A 10,922-nucleotide genomic window follows, 5' to 3' on the forward strand; every position below is an offset into this window, starting at 1 on the left:
AAACCACAGAATAGTTTCTATAAAATTAAGAAAAGATGGTGTATTCATGTTTTTTCTCCTTAGCTCTGTAGCATATGATTAGATTGTTTATAAAGTGAATTAACTCTTTGCTTGTAATCACTTTTTTCATACATAAAGCAATTAGAAAAAAGAAACATTCAAGTCTCACTGTTTATCTGAGGCAGATCCTTCAGTTTGAACTTCAAATTGGCGCTTTTGTCGGCATGATGACATTGACTGCCCAAAGACATGGCATTTCAGACTTGCCAGTTCATGCCACAGAAACGTAAAACCTTCAGACTTCATCAGGATGAGGGGTTAGAAGTAAGAATAATAATCATTTTTCAGTTTCAGTAATTCTATTTTATAGAGTAAAAACCATTAAAAAAAAAACAAACCCACTACTAAATGATCTTCTAAATTAGACAGTGTGAAGGTACAAAAGGATACTGGAATGAAAACAGATTTTAAATGAGTGAAGACAGAATTAGAAGTGATCTGTGGAAGGCACATTTGTGACCTTGCTAAGGTACCGTGAGCCTGCCGTGTGGGAATGGTCACTGGACCGCAGTCTCAGCCGAACACTCTGCTCTTCACTGTTTTCTCTCTCCGGATATAAAAGAAATGACACAGTGTCACACACAGTGGTAACACAAGAAGTTCTTCAAACGTAGCCCTCATTAACAAAGATGTACTATATTTAATTTTGGACAGAAGAAACTTATGAGACTTATTTTAAACTTGGTAATTTTCTTGAATTCATCCTTACGCCATCAAATTCTACACTGAATCAGACTCTCTGCCTTGTTGTGTCATTGTCCTTCCATCTCTGTGGTTTGTCCCGATACGTGGGTACCACGAACTAATTTTGGCGGTACAAAATCTCTTAGTGACTCAATCCGTTGACATGTGTCTTTTCTAAAATCAAAGAAATAATTAATTGCTTATTTTCATTATTCTCCATTAGCAAAGATAGGATTACTGGGCCTGTCAGGAGAGGCTTCTGATTTCCTTTACCTAGTTCCTGAGACGTTAAATGAATTAACCTGACTTTTTCAAAAAATGGGAACTGATACTTGCACAGTTAACATTTCATCTTTAGCACTAGAAAACAGAATTTCTTTAACAAAATAATAGCACATGCAGGAGATTAAAAGCAAGTCTTCTCTTTGTTAAAGCAAGTCCTGTGAGACCTTACTCTGACCATACATAAATTATTGCCTATCTTTTAAATAAAACAATTAGTTCTAAACTATTCTGTAATTCATACCTGACATATATTAATAGACCCTGTTATGCACAACTAGAATTACTGGATCCTTTTATGAAAGCAGATCAAAAACATTTGAGCTATATTTTCAAAGTTGTATTTTGGTTTTTTGGGGGGGGGGGGGTTGAAATGAACAAGTTTAAGTTTGTAACTTATACCACACTTTTATTAAGAGACATTTAATCAGTTTATTTAAATGGTCTTACAGTCACTTGATACAATGTTCTTTTTATAATAATAGCTGATTTGGGGGGCGGTTAAGTTTAGATTTTGGTTTATTACTTCCTCAGAAATATAAAGGTTATAAGCAGGGCAATGAAAGATTTAACATAGACATGTTTTGAAAATCTTATACAATATGTTAAGAGTCAAAGCTCTGGCAATATTTTGGACAGAAATAATTAACATATATATAAATTTATGCATGGAAAAAGATATGTGATCTATATTAACTGTGATATATTCATTAAAACCTATACTACTAAGTGAGTGTAGATCCGGAAGAAGTTAATGTAAGTATTTTTAAATGGGTTTGTATTTCTCTGATAAACAGCACTTTCCTTCTGTTTGTGATCATAGGATAAAAGCTCCGTAAGCTTGTATATGTTCATTTTTACTGCTACATCATGTAGTGTGCTCTTAAGATTGAGATCTCATTCCCCAGGAAGCATTTCTGTCTAAGATTAATTGCCCTTTTAAAATCAGTGTTTGATGTATTCCTTTGGCTATATCCTGGCTTGGTTTAACCCTCTTTGACCTGACCTCACTGACTATTACCGCTGAGGCTGAGTCAGAATCCTTCAGCATGATGTATGCATTTCAGATTTCAGCCTGTGGTTTTTCATGTCGATGGATTCAATTAGTTGGCGTTTTACTAATGAACATATCAGAGGTTAAAGAATTTGTCAGACAGAACAAAATTGTTCAGAATAGTGGTAGTTAAAAAAGCTCATCTCTTTGTTTTTCAGAATGATCAAGTATTTTTCAGAAGTTTTACCTTTCAGCATCACATACATTCCAAGATAGCAAATTGAGGCATTTTCTGCTGAACGATAAAGTATATATATGAAGCCACAGATCTAAACACAGTGGTTACAATCTCTGGCCTTAAATTTCTATTACTCCATAAGTAATATTCATAAGTGTGAACTAAAAAACAAGTTACTAATCTGAAATTTTCTGATTAAAAGCACTTTCCCTTAAAAGATACATCATCCATTTCTCTAGCTTCCTTTAAATTCAGAAGTTTCACATATTTAGTTACACATATTAACAGTAAGAGTGAAACTCATGCATCTTTCTAGAATCTCACATAACCTGTTTTTAAAGACATTTAGGTCATATTCCTTGTAGATAATTGGCTTAAAAGTAATGGCTAAACACCAGATTTGGATGGGGAAGGCTGTGAACCATTGCTGATTTGCTTTGCATGTGTGCTCAGTTGTGTCTGTGACCCTGTGGACCATAGCCCACCAGACTTCTTTGTCCATGGAATTTTCCAGGCAAGAATACTGGAGTGGGTGGCCATTTCCTTCTCCAGGGGATCTTCCTGACTCAGGGATTGAACCCCTGGCTCTTGAACCTCCTGCATTAGCAGGCAGATTCTTTACCACTGTGCCACCTGGGAAGCCCAAGCCATTGCTAACAGAAATCTTTAAAAGGCAGATTCATCACATACTCTCAAGTTCTCTAATAATGGTATACTTTAGCTTGTGTAGCAAAGATTTTCAAAGGTTTTTTGTTTCCCCTCCTTGAATTTTTCATCTTTAAAATAAACTGAGAACCATACCTGAAGTTTATTAAGTAACTTTACCATAGTACAGTAGGGCTCTTTTGATTTATCCAGGCTGTGCTTTGCTGAATATAACACGTAGAGAGCACTACTAGATTAATCCAGAGTGCTTAGAGTGCTTAAGGAATTTTTTAAATTTCATTTTGTTGCTTGCATAATGATTGAGTCTTTGGGTTTTTGTTGTTGCCATCTCTTCCTTTTTTTCCTTAACACATTCATAAAATCTGTGCCACACTGCATAATAATGAGGCTGAGTAATGCAGAGTGTATATTAACATGAGGCCACATTCTCACAGCCCTGTGCATGCCAGTCACTTAATTGAATCCGCAGTTTTTATATACCTTTTGATACATCACTCACTTTATTGAATACCTATTGTGTCCAAGCCCTGTGCTGAGTGCTTTATTTGAATATCCCCTTTGATCCTCTACGCAACCCCAGAGATGAGAATTCTTTATCTACATTGTAGGAGGAGGAAACTGGGACTCAGAAGGTTGAGTGATTTGCCTGAGAATCCAAAAGTAGTGTATTATGCTGATTTAAACTCAAAAAGAAATATTTTGCTTCTTAGCCTTAAAAGACTCATGTACTAGAACTGGAAGACATGTTACCAGTCCTCTGTTTTAGAACAGTGGTCTACAGACTGACCTATGGTGTTGAGTCTTATAATACTTGGGCTTATGAGTAAGATGAGTATAAGAAGTGAAATTTTTTTGTGATAGTCTCTCTATAGATATATGCTCTCTTTAGATTTAACATCTAACTCTTAAAGTGAATTTAATTACTATTCTCTCCAAAGAAAATGCTTGTCTCTGACATTTGTTTGTCCTTTTCCTTAATTCACAAACTCAAAGTATTTAGAGATGACTGTTCTTATATTTACAACATGAATTAAAAGAGGTAGTTTTTTAAGTTACTGTGTGGACATTCTATAGAATAACGACATGTATTCTTCAAAATTGTCAAGGTTAGGAAGTGCAAAGAAAGGCCAAGAGCTGTCCAAGTTAAAGGAGAGTATAGAGACCTGAAAATTATATGCAATGTATGATTCCTGTACTGGATCCTAGACTGGAGAAAAAATAACTAGGATAATTAATAATTTCTGAAGTGATTATATAATAGTATAGTGTCAGTGTTAATGTTTTATTTTGGTAACTGTGCTATGATTATATAAAAGAATATTTTTATTAGAAAGAGTACATTGAAATATCAAAGGTAAAAGACTCAGTATTTCTAATTTACTCTCAAATGATTCAGAAATTAATTATATATACATAAAATGATAAAGCAAATGGGGCAAAATGTAAACAATTGATGAGACTCTGGGTGAAGAGAAAGTCCTTGTGCTGTTCTTGCAACTTTTGTCTAAGTTTGAAATTATATCCAAATCAAAAGTTACCCCCCAAAAGTGCCCTGTATGAGAGAATTTCGTATAGAACGAGTTCACTTGATTACTGTGTCAAACGTTTGCCTACTTTAAAACATCAGACTAACGTTTTTAAAAATCTGAGTGGGTGAGATGTGGAGTAACATTTTTCTCCTGAGTCATTTACTTTGTAGTGACATATTTTTTATTCCCAAGTATTAAATTCTAGATTCCCATTTTGAAACACAAAGATATATTTACCAAAAACATGATTTACTTTAGTAGCAGTATCATCAAGCGTTTCCTTTCTGTTAGGGGAAAAAGAACCTGCTAATTTTTCACTGCTTCGTTGTGTTAGTTCTGGTATTGCCAAAGTATGCTGTTGTGCTTGTTGTTATTTTTGGTAACATGAATTTTGGTGATGGCATATATACATCTGGGCTCATTCGGAAGCATTCTGACTTTTTGTTGTTTTAATAACCAAAGCAGCCTTTTTCAGTCGAGCTCTTATTCTCCATAGCAGTGGCAGCCACTAGACACGATTTTCAAAGCATTATTTCTGATAGTGTGTTTAACCAGCAGCAAAATGATTCAAGCCATGAAGACATTTATTGTCAGGCACCATGCTAGGCACGAGGCTGCAGTGATACCTAAGAGAAACTTTACTTCATAGTTCCAAGGGCACTGCTGTCCCATTCTGATGTTTCTGGTGACAGTTATGTTATCAGAGGAAGTCAGAAAACCAGAAAGGTAAATATACACAGGTGAAATATTTGAACAAATATAGGCAATGACCAAATTACATATGTAAAATCTTAAGCTGTTGTGTCGAAGGACACACTTCCTTAGTTGTCCATGTTTAGTGATACTTTTATGTTCCAAATTAAAAGTGGTCTCAGTTTAAGCCAGAGAATCAGTGCTGCCTATTCAGGTTTCTGATAATGTGATTTGTTGGGTTTGTTCTACAGAGTGAATTGTGCTTACGTTCCCCAGCTTCTGCTGTACCGTTCTTAGACTCCGTGGGTCCTCTTCTGTGGCTCCGCATGTTAGTCTTTTCCCTTCCAGACATGCTGTGCGTCGTGTCGTATTTGCTCGCACATTTACATGCTGGTGCAGGCACAGAATTCTGGATATTCAGCTTTATTCCATACTATCCAAAGGTGACCCTGCTTAAGGAAGAACTTTATAGATAAAGCACTTTTACTCTTACACCACTGCTCTTTCATTTTTTTGACTCAGTGCTAAGTAGGAGGAAGATTCTGAGAATATTAAGATATTTCAAAGAAATATATAATAAGACTCTAAAGAGAACTGCACCGGAAATGTTTTTAAATATTCTAAGAAAGATTTAATACAGTAAAACCTTGGCAATCTAGAACTTACAAAGAATGAATCATTCCAGATAGCTGAGGGTTTATCCGATTTGAGTATCAACATTTTAAAATCTTCTCAAAGTACTAATACCGTGCTTTCTATAGTATTCTGTATATAGCTTAATCTTTTGGTTATAAATGATTCACATCATTATGAAAACCAATCATTGCATTAATACTGTGATCACAACTGTGTAAGAAGTATGTATAGATGCAGCAGAGATCAGTGGACAAATCAAAACAATGAAAGCATTTTTTTTAGGTTAATAGTATTATAAGCCTTTTCCAGAATTGTTTTTAAGCTGTGACATTTTCTGGAGACATTTATTTGGGAATCTTTGGGGCTGATAGTATGTTTGTTAGGACTTTATTTTTGGCATTCTTTTAGCAATGCTCCAGTGGTTTTATATCTTCTCATTGTCAGTCTGTTGACTGTCACCTCCCAGGACTGTGCTGCCTCTAGCAGGAAGTTTAAATATTTCTTTAAAAGGGTCTCTTGTCTCAGGTGCCAGCCACACCATGATCACCATACATCATCAGCCCATTCTGCCTAGACATTAGAGCACTAGGGATGCAAACGTCACTTTGAACAGAGAAGAAAGGGGGAAAATGGGGTATTTCCCTCTCATGCGGTTCCATGAATTCCCTGTTTTCCTTGCTGTCTTCTGTGTCCAGGAAACTGAGAGATTTAGATGTTGCAGATTGAAGAGACTTAAGAGACAGATCAAGAATTGTGCTAAAGGAGTGATACAGTTTCTTGAAGGTTCTGTGTTTTGTTTTTTAAAAAAAAAAAGTTGTTTTTTTTTTTTTTTAACTTTTTGTGTTATTCTGTAGCAACCAAGCATGCTTCGTTTTCTTTCAGGATTGTCAATGATTTATACCAAAATCATAAAAGACACAACGCTAATCTTTAATTTTTAACAAAATTTGAACTTAGGAAAAAAGCATAAATTGCAGCAACCTTTTAATTAATGAATGGACATCAACAAAAATCAATCAAATTTCATGATTCTGAAACAGAAATCCCTGAGTCAGACTCCTAGTTCCTTCTCATTAAAATTTTAACTCTTCTTCTAATAGTTTCTCTAAAATTTTCTCATGCATTTTTGAACAGCTTTACTGAAAATTAACTTACAGCTCCCAATTGTTTCATTAAACATCTTCTTAAACACTGATCTTGAAAAAAAAAAAACCTGATCTTATTTTTTATGACTTCTAGACACATTTCTGTTTTGTATGTTTTAAATATGTATTGACCTACTTCATACACCTGTCATTTTTAATAGTACAGTTTTTTATGTATAGCTAAAATAAATTTTGATCAGTGGGTACAATGGGCTGTTTTCTCCACTATGGTTTCATTAACGTCAATCTTAGGTAAGCACAGTAATTAAGAAAGAATGAATACTTTCACATATAGCAACAGAATTTTTATCAGAATTCATTGTAACCCTCAGGTTTCTGTTTTGGGTGATACATATTGCAACATTTGAACTTTCTCCATGTCCACATTTCCTGCGCAGGAAACAGACCAGGTTTAACCTGTTAAAGCAGTAAAATCCATTTGATTCACTGAGGATTCTCAAAGGCAGCAGATTATTTTTTCTTCAACTGTTTTGACTCATCGATTATTGTTGGATTTCTTTCTTGGAATAGATGGGGAAAAAAAGAACCAAGTAATGATTCATGGAATTGAACCAATGTTGGAAACACCTTTGCAGTGGCTGAGTGAACATCTGAGCTACCCGGATAATTTTCTTCATATTAGCATCATCCCGCAACCAACAGATTGAAGGATCAACCATTTTCCTGAATGGAATCACCCTTAAATAGGATTTACCAGAGCATGTCACCCTTCTGCTTCAATCAGGTTTGGTGGAGGCACCCTGACCAGAAACACTGCTGCAAGCCAAACAGGAAAAAGATTCCATGTCAGATAAGGGCACTAGGGCTGGTCTTACTTTGCATCACCACTGCTTTCCTCCACTGCCGTCATTAAACCTCAGCTGCGACATGAAAGACTTTACAGGACCACTGCAAGTCTTCGGTTTTCTTGTAAAATATAATGAAGCCGAAACCTTCGGCCTAAGAAGAAAATGGAAATATGTGCCACTCAATTTGTATTTCTGATTAACAAATAAACAAGGGTATTTCCTAAGGTGACCATGGTTGAACTTTAGCTCGAGGGAGTGGAAACATTGGTTTAATTTTCAAGAGAATTAGACTTAAGAAAGTAAAAGAGAAATTCTGTTATCAATAACGTTCAGTAATTTTTTGTAAAAGATCAAATTACAGTAAACCCATCTTTCCTTAATGAAAATTTCCTATGTTTACAGTCTGTCTACTGGTATGCAATCTTGTAACTTTGATAATGAACAGTGAGAGATTTTTAAATAAAGCCTCAAAATATGTTTTGTCATTTAATAACATACAATTTTGTCACTTTTCCAGTACTTTCTCACTCACCTACAGTAGATCACTGTTTTTATTCTGTGTGTTACCCTTCAGACTGGTCATCATTGGCATGAAATGGGTGTCGGGCATAGGATAACTTGTCTCAGGAGCTGTCAGAATTTCTTGCTGCCGATTTTTAAATATGTGTTCTTTACACTAAAAGTACTGAAATAATGTTACCATTTATCATTGCTGTTTTATCATTGTAAATCTGTCAAATCATAGTATCTTAAGCATCTGTATAATTTTGCATTTTTTTGGGAAAACCCATTCCTTTTCAAGTTAGTGTTTTTCCTTGACCTCAGGTCTAATATTTCACTGTGGTCCCTGGTAGCCTGTCTTTGAAGTATAAAGATTACCAATCTCCAGACTGCGGTAGCTTTTCCTTAATGTTACCAAAAATATTTAGAGGTTACTGGAGTTGTTATTCAAATAAGGAAATTTTTGCTGCACTTTATTACCATGCTGCTGGGTTTCTACCAGCTGAACATAACTTGTGCATTACACTTTGTTTCTTGTGAGCTAACTTGCTGTTCATATTGAATGTCAGCCTGTCTAAGTATTCTAAAAGACAGTATCATACAATAATGGTTTTAGATTCCAAAATAAAAATAAATGTTTTTCTCATAAAAAATAATTATACAAATGTTGAAGTGAGATCCTACTAGTGCTCACTGCTTCCTTTTTCCTTTTGTGACATTTTTTCACTAATCAGTAGCAGACTTATTCACAGAATGAGACAAAGTTAGTCAAAGATCAAATATTCTGGAATGGAAAGTATAGGTCTCAATCAAAAAGAAAAACACACGGAGCATTGTGATCAGAGAAAAATAGAAGTGAGTAGCAAATAATTGGCTAATGTCAATAAAATGAAAAGTGCCATTTTAGTAAGGCAGCAAAAATAGTAATATTTGAGTTACTTAAGGATTAAAAAAAAACCCACTGACTTGTATTTTTTCAGAAGAAGTTGGTCTGAATATGATTATTCACATTAAAAGTGTTTATTCATCTATTCAGTTTGGGGATTTTCCCCCTTGATGTTTTGACAGACTGATGTGGGCTTCAGTGAGCAAAAGGATCAAAATGCCAGGAGTGCTAAGCTGTGACGAAGATAAGCAAGCAGTAAGCCATAGTAGTTTTCCACAGGCAAGACCCATGTAAAGTCTCTGCAGGGGGTTCAAGTGAGCCCCTGATCTTCACTTCCAGATCTGAAAGTAAATTTCACCAAGCCGTTTCTCGTTGTTTTTACTCACTTGTTCATCATTACACCAGCATCATACTGTATTACTCTACTCTAGTCCCAGGTAAGTCAAACCCCCATGATACCCAGAGAAAGAATAAAAACAGAAATTAGTGCTGGGCTTAAATATCTATTTTTGTTTCTTTTTATTTGAATATTTAAATTTTATGGTTTATTAAAAAATTAAATTAATTTTGTGTCTGTCTTTATTTCTAGAAGTTGGAAATGGAATTTATATAAATCAAATTACCTGTTGAGGAAATCATTAAAGTTTCCTTTTCCTTGTTCCTGTTATAAAAGTTTCTTAAATAAAAGACAGGAGGGATAAAGGAGAACATATGATCGAAAACTGGAGAGGGGCACAAATCTCAATATACTTGGTTAACTCATCCTTGGTAGCGAGCATCCTAAGAAAATGAAAATATGTTATTAAGTCACTGTCATTGTTTAACTAGGAAGGACTAAATTTAGCCTAAAAAAATGATTTCATCCTTCATAATGTTGCTTTTCACTTGGATGATCTAAGTTCATGGATAGAGTGGATTGATAAGGACTTTTATGTATCTGGAGACCCAAAATAGCCTGCTTAGAGTTAAAACTGACCTACCTGTCTTTATAGAAGGGTGATGTTTAGACATAATTCTGGTCAGTCTGACGTGAACCCAGGAGTGAACTATTCCTGTTAGGTTTATCTCCCCATTCACTGGAAACTAGGTGGAAATTGATGGTTTGCTAAGAAAACAGTATACAAGATTTGATATTGGGTAACGTTAACTTTTAATGGTTATCTTTCTAGGATATCTTTATATTGTAGGCTATTTAAGGTATAACATTTTATTTTCTTTCAATTTTCAGAAGTGTGGTTTACATGGGTCATGCCAAAGAGTGATGTTCTCATGATTTACTTACCATACTGTTGATATTCAGGTCTAAGGTAAGTTGACTTTCCTTTTAGAGGTGCCAACACAGTTGAAATAGAAGTATAGAACCTTGGGATTTGATAGGAAAAAAATCAAGTATGACAATATTTATAGTCCATTCAATACATGGTCAGTCACTGGAGTGGAATCAGTCAAAATACTTACCTATCTCTTGAGTTCCGTCATCCACTGAAGTATTTTTTTTAATATAATTGTCTCTTGGTCTGAAAGTATTAAAAATTACCTGCATGACTGTTGGAGAGAAGGGGGTTATGCTTCTTTTCAGGTAATTTGGGATGAAATGATACTTTTGTAATAAAAATTCATTTACCAGATAGATTTATTTGACTAAAGAATCCTCTACAGTCTCTTGTGTGAATTGCAGATTTGATTCTCCATACTCATTATGGCAAATGTAATACTACTGTGGAATCTGGTAGTCGCAATATAGGAATATAGGAAGCATAGAGTGAAAAAGGACTCTGTTTTTAGACTCCTGAGGTGGT

At 34.8% G+C, this 10,922-nt stretch overlaps 1 protein-coding gene across 5 annotated transcripts in view; it reads left to right on the top strand.

Moving 5' to 3' along the window:
* ATG5 (autophagy related 5) overlaps positions 1 to 9,688 on the top strand; it is a 116,136-nt gene extending 106,448 nt beyond the window's left edge. For 3 of the 5 annotated variants that reach the window (XM_061131440.1, XM_061131441.1, XM_061131444.1), the window contains one exon: positions 7,459 to 9,688. In XM_061131440.1, the coding sequence (XP_060987423.1) occupies positions 7,459 to 7,595 (137 nt within the window). In that variant the 3' untranslated portion in view covers positions 7,596 to 9,688. The other 2 variants (XM_061131442.1, XM_061131443.1) reach the window with 2 other exon arrangements.
* Positions 9,689 to 10,922: the final 1,234 nt, after the last annotated feature.

The sequence above is a fragment of the Dama dama genome, chromosome 28 (genome assembly GCF_033118175.1).
Source record: "Dama dama isolate Ldn47 chromosome 28, ASM3311817v1, whole genome shotgun sequence".
Classification (NCBI taxonomy): domain Eukaryota; kingdom Metazoa; phylum Chordata; class Mammalia; order Artiodactyla; family Cervidae; genus Dama; species Dama dama.